Source organism: Artemia sp. Qi Xiang Cuo, chromosome 17 (assembly GCF_049724085.1).
Source record: "Artemia sp. Qi Xiang Cuo chromosome 17, ASM4972408v1, whole genome shotgun sequence".
Taxonomy (NCBI): domain Eukaryota; kingdom Metazoa; phylum Arthropoda; class Branchiopoda; order Anostraca; family Artemiidae; genus Artemia; species Artemia sp. Qi Xiang Cuo.
This window is the reverse complement of record NC_142810.1, coordinates 23,825,698-23,844,964: the sequence shown is the minus strand read 5'-3', so window position 1 is coordinate 23,844,964 and position 19,267 is coordinate 23,825,698. Positions and strand designations below refer to the sequence as shown.

The 19,267-nt window shown below is 36.2% G+C and overlaps 1 protein-coding gene across 1 annotated transcript in view; it reads left to right on the top strand.

Moving 5' to 3' along the window:
• Positions 1-19,267, top strand: part of LOC148942022 (neuferricin) — a 57,849-nt gene that overhangs the window by 12,924 nt on the left and 25,658 nt on the right. Inside the window, exon 2 of the mRNA XM_089102835.1 lies at positions 2,851-2,991. Within this exon, the coding sequence (XP_088958961.1) occupies positions 2,851-2,991 (141 nt within the window). The remainder of the gene's footprint in view (positions 1-2,850; positions 2,992-19,267) is intronic.

Genomic DNA, 19,267 nt, shown 5'->3' with positions numbered 1-19,267 from the left:
ATTTTTACACTGTTGCTTTGTATTTTTGGAGACCAGTTTGATCTCAAGTGTAAGGATTTAAACTTTGTAAATGTACGAACCTCAGCGCCTACATCGGATATCGATCCCGTAGTTGCTTCCGCAAATCTATGGATCTCATCGATCAAGGTTGTTCCTGATTTGCAGGTATCTGATCACTTACCAATACAGTCTTCAGCTGAGATTCCTTGTCACAGCTCAGATACTCAAACGCAAACAACTTCGAAAACACCTCCTAGGTCTCGCCGTGATTGGCGTAAAACTAACCCTGTTTTATTTCAAGAAGAAGCCGCTAGAATCCTTAGTATGATTTTTGTCACTTTCCATCATCTCTCTAGATTAAGAGCTGTTTTAAAGAAGAAAGCACATCTGTTAGTTCTCATATATAGAGCAAAAGATGGCCCTGTTTTTGGCTGTGCTAACGTCTCTGTAAGCAGAACCCATCAACATACCCTTCCTGGCTGGTCTGAGAATCCAGAGTTAGTGGATACCCATTCTAATTCTTAATTCTGGCTTCAACCTCGCATTTCTTGTGGACGACCCCATTCGGGGGTAGTCAATTCAATCCTCCTTCTCACAAAAAGAAAAGTCCCCAAGGAGCTAAGAGCTCACAAAAAAAAGATGATTGGTATCGAATCCAAACGGGTCAAATTTAATCTTTCTCTCCTTCGGCATTTTCTGTCTCCTAAAAGTGTTGAGTCTTTGTCCGCATCTACCATCCATGATGTTGAGTGGTACTCATACTATGGGACAGAATTTTTCTCCCCTGACCCTGCCCTTAACAAAAGATACAAAGCTGAATTTAAAGACTTGATAGATAGTAATCCTCAGAGAGATTCTGTTGTAAAAAAGGGAGCTATGTGCACAGCCATCTCTCACCTAAACCTCAACGATCTGTTGGGATTAATGGGATCTGCGCACTCTATCTAAAAAGTGGTGGGCCCGCTTTCATTAGTCATGTAACTCTCCTGGTTCAGATTATCCTCATTCAGGGTTTTGCCCCAACCACTTTCTCTATTGGAGATCTTACACCATTTCCTAAAAAAGGGAAACCTACCATAAAATGCTCCTTTTTCCGTCCAAGCACAATTGCTAATTCTCTTTGCAAGTTATTTAAATTTTTATTCGTAGATGAATTTGAAAAACTGTGTAGCAGTCCACCAAGACAATTCGGTTTCCAACGCGGTATTGGTTTTTCTGAAGCTATCCATGTCGTTGCATATGCACTCTTGGATGCAAACAAATCAAGGGAAAGCCTAGCAATCGGGGCTTAGACCTACATAGAGTGTTTAATTCTTTGATTCATGCACTTGTGTTGCTGAATTCAGCTAAAAAAGGAGTGAACTCAAATATAATCCAGGATTTCCGTGATCTTTGCTCTCGCGTTCGTATGCAATTCGAGCTCTTTCACGAGATCGGTCTTCCGCCAGCTCCACAGTCAGCTTCGATACCATATCGAACAGAAGCCCGTAAAGAAGCAATTTTATTCCCACCTTTCTTCAACAACTACAGTATTGAGCTTCAAGATAGCTACCCTTTATCAAACAGTCCCATTTTCGATGATGTATCCCCAATATGTTCTGCTAATGACGCACTGAACCTCCGCTGGACATTTAACAGCCTCTCAGAAATTCTTTCATTTCTGAAGTCCAATTACGGAAAAGCCAGTCTGACATTAAAATTTCATAAGTCAGAAGTCTTGCTTTACAATTTGATGAATGACCCTCCTAATAATGTCACACTTGGTGATTGCTCAGCAGAACCTGTAGATAAAACAGTATATCTGGGGTTGCAAATAGGTATCATATTGCAACAGACCCGTTTCCTCATGATCTCACAGTCTGAATGGTGAGTTTCCAGCTCCTTTGCTTTGATCGTTAAATCCACTATCAGAGTTAACCGTCCACTACTGGTAAGTATTTACAATGCTACCACTCTGCCACATTTATTATATGTGACCCCTTTCTAGAAATTATTGACAAACTGTGAAAAGTCTAAGATCAACTCTTTATTTGTCCGTTTTACCAAGTACCTACTAAAATTGCCACCTTGGACAAAAAATAGTTTTCTGATTCGGCGCCACAACCTAGCGGACCCAAATCTAGCTGTTGAGACACTTATTAGCCGGCAAAAAATAAAACCAGCAATTCTAGAGCATGAGTGGGCAAGTTTGCTTGTTAAATTTTCCCTTTTGTTTCCCTTTTTTTCTTTTTTTTCTTTTTTTTTCTCCTTTCAGAAGTTGTTGTCCTTGTTGCTATTTTCGAAGAAGTTGTTATTTCTGTTGTAATTTTCGAGTATGTTATCTTTCTGTTTCCTCTTTCGTACCATTTTGTATACTATTTAAGAAGTTGTTGCTTTTGTTGTTATTTTTTAGTATATTTTCTTTTTGTTTCCTCTTTTCGCATTTTTGTATACTCTGTTATTGTACATTTATTGTATACGACGGGTTTTCAATATATTATAATAATATATATATATATATATATATATATATATATATATATATATATATATATATATATATATATATATATATATATATATATATATATATATATATATATATATATATATATATATATATATATATATTCCATATATACATATATGAAAAGTAACACCCAAACCGAAGGTAATTTATACTTGAAAGAATCATAAGCTGTAAGCTGGAAAATCTTTTTTTTTTTTTTTTTTTTTTTTTTTTGGGTGGCAGTTTTTTTATAGGAAAAAAGCATGAAAGTCGGTTGTAAGCTGTATCAAAGCTAAGAGGTAGTGATTGCCCTATCTCTAAACGGATTTTAAGCCCGAATTTCAATGCAAATGGTGTTTTAGGAAGAGATGCTTCAAGAGCTTTTGTAAGTGGTGACTTTGAAAACGACGGATTGACAGATGATATTGAAGGGCTATCACCGGAGGATTTTCTTGGTTTAGAAGACTGGACTGTATTTTACGAAAATAGTTACCAGTATATAGGTAAGTAATTTTGGTCAAATTTTATTTTATATCTTTTACCCAGAAAAATGGTTCCAGGGCTTTTCTGTATCTGCTGGTGATGTATTGAGTATAAATGTGTGTAATATTGTGAGTAAGTGATTGAGAATTGGTCATGTCAACTGCAGATTAACTATTAAAGGGAGACGTAAAGATCAATATTAGCTGCCTTATAGAATAATCAGAATTCCTTTTTCCATGAAAACCTTATATGCCACTGGGCGATAACTTATAATCCTTGCCCTGAGGGTTGTGGGGGGAGGGTGTTGTCATCTGGAAGAAAACATTGCTGAACCTTTCAACTGTGCTGAACAAATTGGCTATATCAAAATTTTGATTGGGTGTGTTTGAGGAAATAATATGGGGGAAAGGGCTGGTATATGAAATAAAGAAGAGAAAACAAAACAAAATTAGAAAAAAATCAAATAACAGAGAAAAACGAGGGTAGTGTTGTCCTCCAATCACTTTTGACTCTTAAAAGAGGCACTAAAACTTTCAGTTTCTAATCAAATGAGCCCCTTTCGAAGTTTAGAGATAGAGAGATATTTATTTATTTCGAGAAATTATTTCGAGAAATTTATTTGGAGAAAATTACTAGTTGTCAAGTTTCTATGACAACTCCTTGTATACAAAGTACCCTGGTCTAAAAAAACGATTAATAAATAATACATTGTGCCCACATCGCTCAGCGCTATTGCGCTGACTATGATAATCAGAATTCTTTTTTACTTTCCATATATGGAACTTTAACAAAACTGTGAATAAACCCATGAATGTTCTGATGGTCAAGCCAATGAATGCAATAATCTAAGCAAACAAAAGAGCTGACAACAGTAAAAAAATATTTTATAATCGTTGCGTTTTCCACTTGCTGGAAAGATTGGAATTCTGAAGACTAAAAAGAAAACGTTCATGAAATAGAAAATCGTCCTTGATTGTATAAATTATATAAATGGTAATAAATATAAATAGTATATGTAAAATATAAATAAGTTGTATAAATATAAATAATGTCATGACTAACCCATGATTTCGTTTATAGCCTTTAGAAGAGTTTTCCTGGTCTGACGATTCATACTTCGTGATTTTGAAATCTTGCTTTTTAAAACTGTATGTCAAAAGTTCAAGCCTACCTATCCGTCAAAGAACTACGAAATATAACCACTTCTATATGGTGAATGTTATACCTTTAAACGGGCCTTGAATCTTCTTTGAGCATTTTATCTATGAAGCTTTTCTTTGATTTTATCCTCTTAACGGACCAAGTTTTAAAAGCGCCTTTGTATAAACACACTGCCAAATGAAACAATGATCAAGGGACACGAGTGGAAAAATGATGAAGTGTACTGGTACAATGTCTATTGCCCTTTGCCGTTATAAAAACCACTAATACATAGACAGGAGGTTGGAGCCTACTACCCCCCCCCCCCAAAAAAAAAAAAAAAACAAACAAACAAGCGATTTCCTCAGCTATATCGGATTATTTCCATATAATAGGACTATTTTTTTCTGAAGTTATGTTCTAAGTTGAAAAAAGTAGAGCATACAAATTAATAATAGAGAAATATAGAATATAATAAAATAAAGTAAAACATAGAAAGTAGAGAAATTATAACTGTTAAAGACGAGTAGACGACTTTCTACCTAGAGACTTGTCACTGTTTTTGAAATAATGTATCTTAAGAAAAGTTTCTGGGTTGATTAAGATGGAGGAGGAGCATGCGTAGCTCTGTTGCCTTCCGGCGACTTGATGCTGCAGTGAGTTGTCTGTAGTATACTAGTAGTAGTAGTAGTATGAACATACTGTCAAACAAAATGATTATCAAGTGACAAGATTGGGAACGTGGTGGGACACAGTGAAAAAACTTGAAGAAAAGACAAAACATGAAACTTTCCACAATCAATGCAATGAAATGGGATGCTGTGGGCTAGCAGAATTAGCTTCTTATTTCAAGTTTAAGTAAATTTTAGTTTGTAATGTCATCTCGTGGGATAGGGTCTATGTGAAATGGACCACGATCTATCCTTATGGAACCCTATCGCTAGAGGTCGGGAAATTAGGGGAGCTTAACAGTGTAAAAAGCTTTAAATCCTACATATGAGATATCAAAGGAAAGAAAAAACTAGCTAAATCTGGAACGGTTTTATTACTTACATAGGGACAAGGTGAACACATTGCTCATGAATTTTTTATGCTAGTTCCAAATATGATTATCTTTTCTCTCGGAAATTCAATCCAAGTCCTTAAATAGACCCTAGAGTGACACCTAGTTCCTGCCACTGCTTAATGAGGTTAATGACAATAAAAGTAGTACAATTACAATCCTTATTTTGTGCTCCTTTTCAATATAATGGTCATTAAACACCCCCCCCCCCCCACTCCTTTCTGCTGGTCCTATAGGCAGTCCTAAACAATATATATATTTTGTGATAAAACGGGTTTGCTGAATTCTTCATTTGTGAAAACCACTCAATGATTTCAATGGAGTCGTTGGAATTAGGTGTCACTTTTGGGCTCATTTAAGGGCTGTGAGTTGGATTTACGAGTGAAAGTAGGATTATATTTGGAAAGAGCATTAAAAGGCATTAAGTAGTGTGTCCACCTTGTCCCTACGTAAGTAATGGAACCAGGGCTGTATCCAGTATATATATATATATATATATATATATATATATATATATATATATATATATATATATATATATATTTTTTTTTTTTTTTTGGGGGGGGGGGGTTCACAAAAGGATTTTTTTTCTGAGGGGTGTGGGTTACAAAAAAAATGTATCAAAAATTAGTTTATATTGATTTTTGTTACGTTTTTACGAGTCTGGCAAATATTTCAGGGGGGGGGATCAAACCCCCTAATCTCCTCTGGATGCGGCCTTGGATAGAGCCGTCTCCAAATTTACTAAAATTCATCTGATTCCAAATGGAAAATTTAGCTTTTATTAAAGATATGATTTAGGGAAAGACTTCAGGAGGGGGGGGGTAAAGATAAAACAAATATTTCAGCTGTTGTTTATCTTTGTTGAAAGAACTTCCCTTTTTAAAATAAAGTAATGAACTCTTTACTGATAGGCCTTTTTAAATGGTCACTATCTTATCAGTGTCCTATTTTCCACTGACAAAGCTGTTGTTTTAGCTGTTTTTCCAATTTAGTTATTTTTTTAAATTCTATTTTGTTTCATAATCTATAAATCCTTAAAATCCTATGTTGCGATTAAAATACTTATTTTGGAACTTTTTTTTCAATCAATCAATCAATTTTATTCAATCAATAAACTGAACAAAATACACTTCAATATAAACTCCCCCGTAAGGCTCTATGGCCAGGAAAAAAACAGGGAAGAAACAAAAATAAAACAAATCCTTACAAAACAAAAACATTTTGAACATCATACATTCACACCTTTAAGAGACTCAACACAAGAGAAATCATAAGATAAAAAAATCATAAGATACAATGATTGTTGGGGTTCCAACCCCTGTTTCTTTTCCTTTCAGATAAATGACCTGTTTTCGTTTTCTTAATTACATTTGCTTATAGTATAATTTCAAAAGACAGGTTAAATTCCGTTACTAAGCGATAGTGGTTTTGCAATAAATAAGCTGTGAATTAAGTTCTTTTTTCGTACTTCCTGGTTTTGGGGAGTCATTGAAAGATAAATCTAAGAGGTATAATTTGGTTTGAATGGGGATTTAGTTGATTGGCTGGGCCAAGTGACGGTCCACCCCTACGGACAGTGCTGTAAAGATTATTATTATTTTTTAGTCTGCGTTTTAACCCCATTCGGGGATATATATATTTTTGTGGTACTATTGTGACCTTTTGGAAGAATATAAGTAAGGTATTTTCTACAAACTGTGTACTAGTTTCCATAACCCAGTCAGGGTGGGAATAGAGCTACGAGGTACTGTCATTATTATATTAACAGGGAGGGTAGTTACCTCCAAGGAGAGAGTTAAGAGATTTTATAGCGGTAACCCAAGGTGGGTACATTTGGCTTTAGAAAGTGGCCATTTGACTACTCGACGACATTACCGGACTAGGGAACAACGTATTCTGTTCCGCAATTGGCATCCAGCTTAAGTTTCGTTGATCAGGGTTGGTAGAAAAGGTCTAAAATTATATTTTACGTCCGGGGCTTTCCCCTCCAATGTGTCACGGCACTCGTATGTTACCACGTCCTCGGTGTTTCGGTCTACTGGTAGAACACTAGTGAATAGATAACACGAAAATTGGTGCCAGCAAGAACAGGAATTATTAACAGCGTTGATAGTAAAAGAATTTCGCGTTTTCGAAGAGACAAGTTAAGTTAGCCTATAAGGGATAGTAGCCTATTGTGGTTACATATAAAGAGAAAAGAAAGAAATACGGAATCAATTAATAGAATTATGAAGATCAATTATGGGCTGTGCCTTGTGAGATCACAATTGAAAAATTTACGAATCAATATATCGCGCAACTAATTAGTATTCAAAAATATGAGGCTAAAATTGCTGCGTGTCAAATCAATTTTTCGCGAGATACCGGAAGTTACATGGAATAAAGAATTTTCATCTAGACTGAAGAGGTAATTTCAGTTAACGAAATTTTGAAATTATGTCGGACAGAGATGAGATTAACTCAAGACCGAGAAGGGCGTGTGAAGCCCATAGAAAAAGTAGGAAAATAGAAAGAAAGGCTAGTATGGAGGCCTTTGAGAGCTAGCACCGAGAATATTTGAAAAAATTACAGGATGAGATAGATCAAATTGAAAAAGATAGTCAAGCCAATGAAATACTTCATCAGGCCCGTATGGAAAAAATTGAAAAAGATAGACAAGAAAGAGAGAAAGAGAGGATAGCTAGAGAGCAGAGAATATTAGGATAGATAGAGAACAAAAGGAAGAGGCTGATAGAATAGCCAGAGAACGAAAGGAAGAGGCTGATAGAATAGCCAGAGAACGAAAAAAGGAGAATGATAAAATAGCTAGAGAGCAGAGAGAAGAGAATATTAGGATAGATAGAGAACGAAAGGAAGAGGCTGATAGAATAGCCAGAGAACGAAAAAAGGAGAATGATAAAATAGCTAGAGAGAAAGAAGAAAGATATCACCAATAATTTAAAAGACCCATGATAGGTCTAATAGAAGCCCGCTGGGGAATTACAGAAAGTGAGATTTTATCACAACTAACTTCTAGGATAGCCCTAATAATTTGTCTAAGAATGAATCGCGAGAAAATGAAAATTACCAAACATTAAGCACTTTTACAAGTAAATATTCACCGTCGTTGACTAGGGGGGGAGGTGAACCTGCGCATAAAATAAATTGGGAAGCGACGTCACCCTGTCGGAAAAAAAAATTGTTGATACTCAAAATGATGATAATCTGGTAAAAAATGATTCCTCGGAGCCTTTTTCTAAAAATTCTCATAATAAAGAAGAAAAAGTAACCTACAAAGGAACGAATTGGGCTGTAGCAAAAAATCAAGGAGATACTGACCAGTTTCTGAAATCACAGAATAAGAAGGAAAATTAAATGGAAAATTTACGGAAATGGTAAATGACCCAGGGAGTGAGCAAACTTTTGTGCGAATGGACCTAATTAAAAAGACAGAAATAGACCATAAAAATAATATTACAACAGTGTGTTATTATGGAGACAAGCACCAATACCCGTCTGCTTGGGTAAGAATAGAAATTGCAAAGAAGGACGGTACAGTCCAGAGAAAAACGATAAAAGTAGGCTTAGTACCTATGCTAGCAGTGGATGTTTTACTATGAGGAGACTTTGGAGATATCAGAAATCGGAAATCCAAATTTCCAGAAAATGGAAAACTTGAGAAGGCTTTTAACGAGTGCGAGACGCCGAAAAAAAAATTCCCAAAACGAAGCGCTGATTGCAACAGAGAATATGGAGACAAAATTTATTTTACGCGCTTTCCTCGGAAAGTTCGAGAAATTTTAGTAGAATATGAAAAACCAAATGTCGGAGTTCAATTCCCATTCGATGATGAAATATTTGTTTCGGCGGTAAGAATAAAGAAGACTAAAAGAGAGAAAAGAAATATTAAACGGACCTACAATGAAGTTTTGCAGTCAAAGAAGATAGAAACTGGAGTCCAAATCACATTTAACGATGATTTAGTATTTTGAGAGAATGACGAAATTGAGAAATGTAGAGATGAAAAGAGGAATGCAAAGAAGAGACAAAATTTGGAGATTCAGCCTTCAGTGGCGAAAAATAAAAAAAATGTGGGATGGGCTGTCCCTTGAAAACATAAATAATAGGGAGAACAATAAAATGTTGGATGGGCTGTGTATTGATAACATAAATAATAAGGGGGAAAAAGAGGTCAAAGACCCGTAGGGAATAAAACAAGATGGTTACAAAATAGAGATGAATGACCTACAACGGGTTGGGGGAAAGATGGGAGATATGGAATGTCAAATCGGATTGGAAAAATCTGGGAAAGAATTTGATATTGGTCTGATCAACTGAAAAGAGGTGTTGTTCTTTTATGAGGGGGACGAATCCCTTGGGGAAGATACCTTTTGGGAAGTCGCGAGAGATGGTCCTTTTCCTCAATGCACAACTGGCGGACAAGTTGTGATCCCTTTACTGAAGTCTTGTCTTTCCAGTCTTCAATATTATATTCATCCCTCATCGCCGAGCATTATTCATTCAATTACATTTGGCTTTAGAAAATGGCTATTTGACCACTCGACCGCGTTATCATACCCTGGGACAGGGTATACTGTAAACAGGGTAGTACCAAACCCGATATTTGCAGAACCGGTATGGTAGACACGGGCATGGCATTATAATTTGGGGCCGGGGCTTTCCCCTCCAATAAGTGGTGACACCCGTATATTACCACGCCAGTGGCGTTGTGGCCTACCGGCATAACACTGGTGGCAAAACACCACGAACAATGATCAACATAAAAAAAAAAAAAAAAAAAATTTCTAGCTAGAAAATCCCTAACATAATTTTTGAACATACCAAACGAGTGGCAGCTTCGTGCAGACACAGAGAGCGTGTTCCAAATCCTGTTGCAAGTTGTCAGAGGGTTGAATTCAGACCTCACTGATGGAGTATGAAGAATCTGTAAATTGCTGGAAGTGCGGAGATGATAAGTCGATTGATCAGAAACAAAAGATATATTATTACATAGAGCAGCAAGAAAATGGCCGTGCAACTGTAAAAAGATGAAAGAAGAACAAGAAAGAAAATAGAGAGATTTCAAATCAAGTAAGGGTTTTAGGTGAAGATAAGTTAGTTTCCTTAATAAGAGTCCTTGCTTTATCATAAAGTTTTGAAAGTGGCATCAGAGACGAGGGAAAAGTTGACATTTGAATAACAGAACAATATGAAAATAAGACTGAACTAGGCTGTAGAGCAAAATTCTAAGAATCGACCATGGAAAAATGTATTTGAGCTTTCTAACGATTCCAAGACTCCTGGAGATTTTCATTTTAATCAGGTCAATATGATGCTTGAAGGAAAGATCTTCGTCAAGCAAGATGCCTAGGAATCGGATGTAACGATCCCTAGGTCTACTCAGAGAACCAGTTGATACGTATATTTCATTTAAGTCAGGGCTAGCCTTTGAAACTCTGGAGAAAATGAGAAAAAATGACTTCCCGACATTTAAGGCAAGATAATTTACATCAAACCACTGGATAACTCTTTCAAAAAGGGCACATATATTTGAACGAAGATCAGACTCAGTTCTACCAGCTGTACCAAGAGTACTGTCTTCAGCAAAAGCAATAAGTGCATCCGGTAAGGACGAACTCCTGTCACAATTAGTGACGGATGGTGGTTGACAAAGACGACAGCAAATAGGAGGTTTTAAATTTTGAACCGCATTAATAAGGTCATTGATGTAGATTAAAAAGAGTATCGGCCCAATAACAGATCCTTGTGGAACGCCAAACTGTATTCCCGAAGGGTTAGAAAATTGCGGATCAACCAAGAAGACTTAACCAGATAGATATGATAGAAACCAAGAAGAAGAAGTCCCTCTTATTCCAATAACGGATAATCTCCAAAGAAAAATCTTGTGTGTTAATGATTTGAATACTTTTTGTACATCGATAAACAGAGCAGAAGATACCAGACCATAATCAAGAACTGAATATTAATAATTCAAAAGGGTTGCGCATGCATGTTCAGTTGAGTGCTTCGCCTTAAAAACAAACTGAAAATCATGAAAAAAGTGTCTATATACAAAAAAATTCAATAGTCAAAAAGACTCAACTCCTTTAAATCCTTTACAAAACATTGATGAAAGAGATATGGGACGACAATTTGTATGATAATTCCTTTACCCACATTTAAAAAGAATAATTACGCGAGCCCACTTTAAAGCGCATCGAAAAAAACAATTTTCAAAGGAAAGATTGATAAGTCTAATGAGAGCAGAAATAATGACAGGAAGAATGAACTTTACAACCTTAGTCGGAATATGGTCTGGGCCAGAAGATGAAGAACCCCTCAAACCATTGACAATTCTGGCTATTTCAGCTTCGAAGGCAGGCTCCAATGCCATTGATATAGGACAAGGCGGTCCAAGTTACGACCTAAAGTCAGGTAGAGAAGAAGAACGACTTACAGAAGAGGCTGTAGTTTTGCCGATATTAGCAAAATAGGAAGTAAACGCATCTCGAACTTTTAGCTCACCCTCTACATTTTCGCCTTCCTATGTAATGCTTGAAGGGGCGGAAGGAGGTAGAAACGATGGCTTGATAACAAATTCGATCACTGGCCATTCTTTCTAGTGTCTTTACCATGCGCAGAAAATTTCAAGTAATAAAATGACAGTTTATTCTTTCGGCAAAGCGAATTGTAAACTCTTCTATAAGCTTTGAAAAGTTGAATTCGAGAATCACGAGAAGATGGCTTAGAGGACCTGTAAGCCTTCCAAAGATTATTTTTCTTCCTCCAACTTTTAAAGTCCCGGAGTCATCCAAGGATTCAAAGGGGTTGTTCTTTTCGATGCCGGATTCGACTGGAGCGCAACACATGTATCCAAGGTAACTTCTTTCAAAGACTCATAAAAAGAATTAAACAAAGAACCTATATCAGATTCGTTTTCTGAAATACTCCACAAAAAACCCGCCCACCGTGACTTAAGAAGATGCAATCCCTGATCATTAAATTTTAAAGAGGAAAAACCAGCTCCTTGGTTTCTCCTTGGCAACGCATCGGAAAAATCATACGTGGAAAAAAGAGGAAAATGGTCTGAGATATCACTCGTCAACACAAAATTTTGCACCAAGGTCAACGATGAAAAAATATTATCAAGCAAAGAAGCAGTAGTGTTAGTAATGCGAGTTGGAATGCATGCAGAAGGTAATGTTCCACAAGCGAGCATTGTTGAAAGAAAATCCAAGGACGAGGATGACCTCCAGTCACACAAATTAAGGTTGAAGTCACCTATAACGATAAGTTCACATGAATGAACTTGGATTGTTTCCAAAACCTCATCAATAATCTGAAGGAAAGAGGGAACAGACCCACTAGGACACCGGTATATATTACCAACAATCAAAGTTTTAGCTTGGGTTTTTAATCTCAATAAATATAGATTCAAAAATTCCTTCTTCATTTCTTGACAGGTCACATCTAACAGAGTACTGAAGACATTCCGAAACTTAAACAGCAATGCCACCTCTAACCATCTTACTTTGATTTAAACATTCCATCTTGTACCCCGAGAGATGCAATAGACATTAATTTTTCTAATCAAGGAAAGTCTCACAAAGACCAATAGAATCAGTATGACCCCACGCACTATTTTTTTCAACTTATAAAATGAAGAAAAAAGGCCTTGTACATTAAGCTGAAGCACAGAGAAACTACCATCGCGTTTGGATACTTGACCAAAATCCACTACATATTTACTACTAACTGAAAGATGGGGATTTGATAGTGATTTATTAGACTGACCTACTGAATTATTAATCAAGCTACGAAAATCTATTGGATTTTTTTCAAATTGAAGCAGTCACTCACCCAAGGAGGAGATGTCACCCGAACTAAAGTCAAACAAATTCAAATTCAAAGAAATAAACTAATAAAGCCAAAACAATTAAATCTGAAATAAGGAATAGTGGAGAGGGGAAAAAAAATACAAACAAACGCCAGAAATACACGAAAAAAAGAAAAAAAAGCAGGGACACAAAGGAAAAAAAAAATGAAAATTAAGTAGAGACAGAAGAATAAAAAAAAGAAAAAACGAAAAAAAGAGAAAAAACCAAAACAAACAAACAAATCATAACTTCTAATACTAAATGCACTCAGCAATAGACCTTATTTTCTTTATTGCTGACCCTACACTAAGCTTTGCCAATATCTGATCCTGATCTGACCGCGCATGACGCTGACCGTTCTTGTCTTTAGCCGTATTCAAAATGTCCCGGCGACGCTTTGTTAGGGACTTCGATATAAAAATACCAGTAGATGCAAGTCTAGCTTTTGCTTTAAACACTTTTCGGCCTACATCTTTGCTATAAAATTTAGCAATGATCGGAGCAACTCTAGTAGAACTTTCTTCAGTCTGTGGGGTCTGATTATTCAGGCGGAGACGGTACACATTGATCAGATCAGAAGGCGAGAGTTCAGTCAGAGACATTTTGCTGTTCAGAATTTGAAGTATTGCCGTGCGACTTCCACATTGGGTAACTGTTTGGCCCCATGAAATACAAGGCTGTCGAGTAGGGACTCCTGATCAAAATCATCCAGGTTTGTTTCAATTCGAATGATTCTGTCCTCGAGGTTCTCAATTTGAGTTCTCAGACCCTTTAAAGCCTGCTCAATTTTCGCAAACTTTGGATTAAACTCGAGTGTGATTGTATCATAAACCTGGCTGATTATTAGTTCGGCAGGCTCTTTCCTCGACCTTGCATCATTAAACTTTTCAGTCACTTTTTGCGTTATATTTTCAAGAAAATCACTTTTTGTCTTCTCTAGCTGGGCTTCAGTAGCAACTAAATGCTTATAAATAGGGGCAACACTGGAAGAAACCAAGGTGGACCATACTTTATCTCTAGCTTATCTTCTGTTTACAGAAGTTAACCATTTAACTTCTGTTAAATGGTGTAAAATTTATCCGTTTTTTGAAGTTTTTGGCTGTTATTTTTTTCTAGTTGGCTGATATTTTACCCACTTTTGACTTCTGCTTTTGGTTAATCAAAATTACATGGCAACATTGTTTTTTTTTAGAAGTGAGAATGTGAAAAAATCGTAATGCGTACATTTTGTAATGGTGTATATTTCATGAATTTTAGGAGACTGCAAGTAAAATAATCTTGAATTATCCATTCAAAACTATGATTCTACCAGCCAGTATATGGTTATTCAAAGTACCAAAAGAGTTTCCTATCCGATAGACAGCAAACAGAAATATAATGTGTTTTGGAAAATGCGATTAACATCAGAACTGTGATGCCACGTACGAAGTATCTTCAAGTCAATATTTCCCTTTAGAAAAAGCCTCTTGGGGTCCAGCTTCTGCTCTTATCCAAATTAATGTTGATTACAGAGTGTTGAACATTAAAAGCCTTTTCTTGTCATCGTGGAAACAGTTCAAGTATGGAGACAATGAAAAAGTGGGGTATCTGCGATCTGTTATTTTCATTATAACATCAAGGGGAGCAAGGGTGCCGACAGAAAATTTTCCAGGGGGGGGGGCAGACATCAAAATTGCAGTGGCGGTTGGGTAACAGTTTAGGTGGTTTACGGCACCAAACTACGACTTTACCCCAAAGAGGACGAGTTTGAAATCAATTTAAAATCCTGAGAAGCTAATTGATTTGATAGTATCAATAACTATATTTTAGGCTTCCCAGTTGCAAAAGAAGTAATGCCACACGGTGGCAGTACTGGATTCAACCAAGTTGATTCGCTTTGTTTGTTGAAATTAGGCTACGTTTGGTGATCTGTAATTCCGTATCAGTTTTAATGGGGGGGGGGTGAGTCATTGTTTAGGTGGGGGTAGGGTAGATTCCTGCATAAGAGGCATAAGAGGCCTACATTTTAATGGAAAAACTGCTTACTCTTCATGAGGCTTCAGATAAATTTTGAAAGAGGTAGGCGGAGAGTAGGAATTAATCAAAATGTTTCTCTATACAGCTAAAATGTTAAATTCCCATATCTACCAGCACAGAGGTGGATAAGGCAACGCAGGTCATCATCAGCCCTGCCAGAAAATTTCTTTGGGGTGGCAAATACTGCTAGAAACTTAGTTTTCAGCCGAAATTCTTTAGAAGTAATATTAACGAGGACTTTTAACCAAAATTACTATTCATCCCCAATTTTTTTTTGTATATTCAAATTTTATCCAAAATTGAAATTTCAAATTTAAACGTAGGGCGGTACGAATCAATGTGCTATTATCGATTTACACATTTTAAAAGCAATTAACCATGGATTTAAGGGACCGTTACCTCAAATTATATCTTGGTTAGGCCTGGCTATGATTTGGAAAACAATCAGAAATTAAATAAAAAAGAGCTTTTCAATCGAGAACAAGGGACAGATTTGAAACCTATTTGAACATATTATTCTTTGTATGAAGGGGGCTGTCTCCTCCTAAGCTCCTTACTTCTTACTTTGAAGTTTGGCTTTTTCCCAAATTTTTAAAGAAAATTTGCGATTCGAAACAAAGAATTTTCAAAGCACAAAATTTTTTTTTTAATGAACAAGGTGTTGAGAAGGGAGCAGTCCCCCTTATACACAGAAACTGTAATGTAAGTGATTTTTTCATGAAACTAAAGTTTTATGAATACAATACTTTTGGTAATGCAGAAAAACTGTCAATATTTCAATGATCTCTGAGGGGTAATCAAACAGTCCTTGGTAACGAACTTCCAGTTCGTTAATTATACCATTCGTTAGTACAAAATTTTAGTTGCATTAAGTTTAGTTTTACTCATCAAAAGCTACAAGCCTGAAAAAATTTGCCTGATTTTTGAAAAAAAGGGGAAAGGCCCCATTGAAGTAATAGAATTTTAATGAAATCACACCATCAGATTCAGCGTATCAAAGAACTCTACTGTGGAGGGTTCAAGCTCATATATGCAAAAATGTGGAATTTGTAATTTTTGCCAGTAGAAAAATCACGGATGCGTGTTTATTTGTTGTTTTTTTCTTTTCCAGGGGTGATATTTTCTACACAATTGGCCTATAATTTCGGAAGAGAGCTCATTCTAAGGGGAATAAAACGTTCTAGTGCCCTTTCTAAGTGGCAAAAAATTGGAGGGAAACTAGACCCCCTCCAACACCACTTTTTTCCCAAAATCGTCCAATCAAAATTTTGAGATAGCTTTTTAGTTCAGCATAGTATAAAGGCCCAATAACTCTGTCTTTGGAGATAAAATGACCCCCTACACTCCCTAGGGAAAGGTTTTGAAGTTAAAAAATTTGCCCATTTTTTATTTGTTATTGGGAAGTATGCATACATTTCTGGGTGGGGGAGGGGAGGAAGAATTTTCTGCTGAGAGAATTTTCCCTGGAGAGGGAAGTTTCCAGGGGTTGAACTTTTCAGGGCAAATTTTACACTGGGGGAATTTGCCAGAATTCCTAAACGAAATTTCTTTATGTCTTGCTTTCTCTTTACCGATTCATTTTTACGCGTGGAGATGTTAAGGCGAATTGTCCGGGGTAAATTTTCGCCAGGATTGAATTGTCCAGAAGATGTTTCTATGGGGAGGGGATTGTTCTGTGGAGGTGGAGCCATGTATCCTGGCGTTATTTAAGAAACGATCAGAAATATAAAAAAAACAAGTTTTTTCAACTGAAAGTAAGGAGCGGCATTAAAACTTAAAACGAACAGAAATTATTACGTATATGAAGGGGATTGCCAAAGAACTCTAAAGAAAATTCAAGTGCCGAAGAACTCTAGCGTGAAGAGTGAGGTGTTCAGGAGGAGGCGACCCCCTTCATATACGTAATTATTTCTGTTCGTTTTAAGTTTTAATGTTGCTCCTTACTTTCAGTTGAAAAGACTTGTTTGTTTAGAGACAAACATTTTTCTAAAGGCAATGGAGAAAATATGTCAATTAAAGTAAAAGTATACAAAAATGAAAAAAGTAAGTAATTACAAAAAATACACAAAAGCAATAGCCTACGTACAAAAACTAAGATATAAACTCCCAGCACTCAGTTTTGTTGAGCAATGCCGAAGCGTTGGACGGATATTTTTTTAACAATATAGACAGTTTCTAGCTTGGTTATCAAACACCAAAATTTTTAATGCTCTTAGACTCAGCGTTTATAAAAAGTAACGCATCATCAAAGTAGTTTGTTCAAAATAAAACATTAAAACTAAGATTAAGAAAATCGAATAAAATTTTTAATTCAGTATTTTAAATTTAATTTTGAATACCAAAAACCAGTATATTTGACATCTTTATACTTCATAACTGTAAAAAATTAAATCTTTTTCAAAGTGACAACTAGATAAATACAATCGCTTCTGGAAAAAAAAAATGATAATATAAGACAAAAACGTATCCGTTCAGGGGGAAATACAGAAATTCCCAGCATTTCGTTCAGGGGAAATATTTCTGATTATAGTGGTTTCATATATCAGCTCATGGGTACTCTTGCAATGCAAGCGAAAGTTGGCAGTATATTTTTACCGAAATCTCCCCTTATTAAATTGTTTTCCTTGTGTTTTCTATAATTATACGAACTTCCTTGTGTTCTAATAACTGCACTAATTACTAATAAACAGATACATATTTAGGATCACCATGAAAAGCTGATTCTTTGATTTAATGTTATCAATAGTTAGGCTCTTATACTTTCTTTATTGACAAGGATCGTTATTTACTTACCATTCATTACTTTGAAGACTTGGATTTTTTTTTGCTCCAACCAAATCATATAGAAAAATGTTTGTGGAAAACTTGAAAGGCGTCACTCAGTCACAAGTTAGAACTTATATTTTCCTTATTAAGGGTCAAAATCTATTGGTAGGCAGCCAACAATGGGGCAACACACACTTTTTCCATGTTTTTTCCCTATTCTGCTCTATTTCCTTTGGTTTCCTTATAATTACTTTATAGTCCCAAATTTCCAGGGAGGCATGCCCCCCTGCCGGCGCCCATGAAGGGCAGTAAATAATAAGCTTTTGCTACATTGACTCCAAGAAACTAAAAATACACGAAATATTGTACTGTCTTGGTCTTGTTTATATCTTACCAGCCGTAGCGAAAAAAAAGTTTATTATTTTTTGTTAATTTTTGCCACTGACAAAAGTTAATATATATCCCGCCTCGAAGGAAAACAAAAACGAGATCCTCGTGGACATAAATTTTTTTCGATCCTGCGGGAAGTACGAATCAGATGAGACGGCCAGGTATTTGTCGCTTACCTTAGCTTACTCAGGCCTTCGGACCACGCAGATATAGTGCAAAATTGCCTTCTCCCCCTTGCCTCGGCCAAATTCTGGGCTTTTTCAAATGGGGCCTAACTTTTCTTGGCCCTCGTGAACTTGTTGTCACGACACCACATTTCCGATTTGTTTCGTGATTTATATTTTTCAGATTTCCTTTGCCTTTGTCATTTCCTAGGTCTCGAAACTATTCTGAATCAAGCTTCACATTTCTAGGTTGGTTAGTTTAAGTTGTCTATCAGGAAAAAAAAATTGTACTCATGAGAACGCTCACATATACGGTGTATTGCGCAAACCATGTTTTTTTTTCTCTCTAAAAGTGGAGATTACAGAGAAAATGCCAAGTTGAAAATGTAATCATATAACTAGGTTGTGATGCAACCTATTGGCAACCTTTTAAAGCCTGCTCGATTTTCGCAAACTTCGGATTAAATTCGAGTGTGATTGCATTATAAACCTGGCTGATTATTAGTTCAGCAGGCTCTTTCATCGACCTTGCATCATTAAACTTTTCAGTCACTTTCTGCGTTATATTTTCTTCTATACTCGGTATTTTCCAATGCCAAGTATTTTCTTATATACTTGGCAACCAAGTTCAGGGACAAACTTTTCCTGAGGAAGAACAGAGATTTAGTTTTGTAATCAGCTTAAGTTTTAGTAACCAATCTTTTACGTTCCAGTCCTCTCGCGCAAACCTCATGTATGCAAAGCTGTAGGCGAGATATAGCTAACATTTTGCCATGTAGTAGAAGGGCCTTATTGACTCCGATTGCCCACCCGTGCTGCCACCTATAACTTTTTTACATTGTTTATGCAAGGATTATCGATCGAGTCTAATGGGGGTCAAGGTCAATGTTGTTGTTGT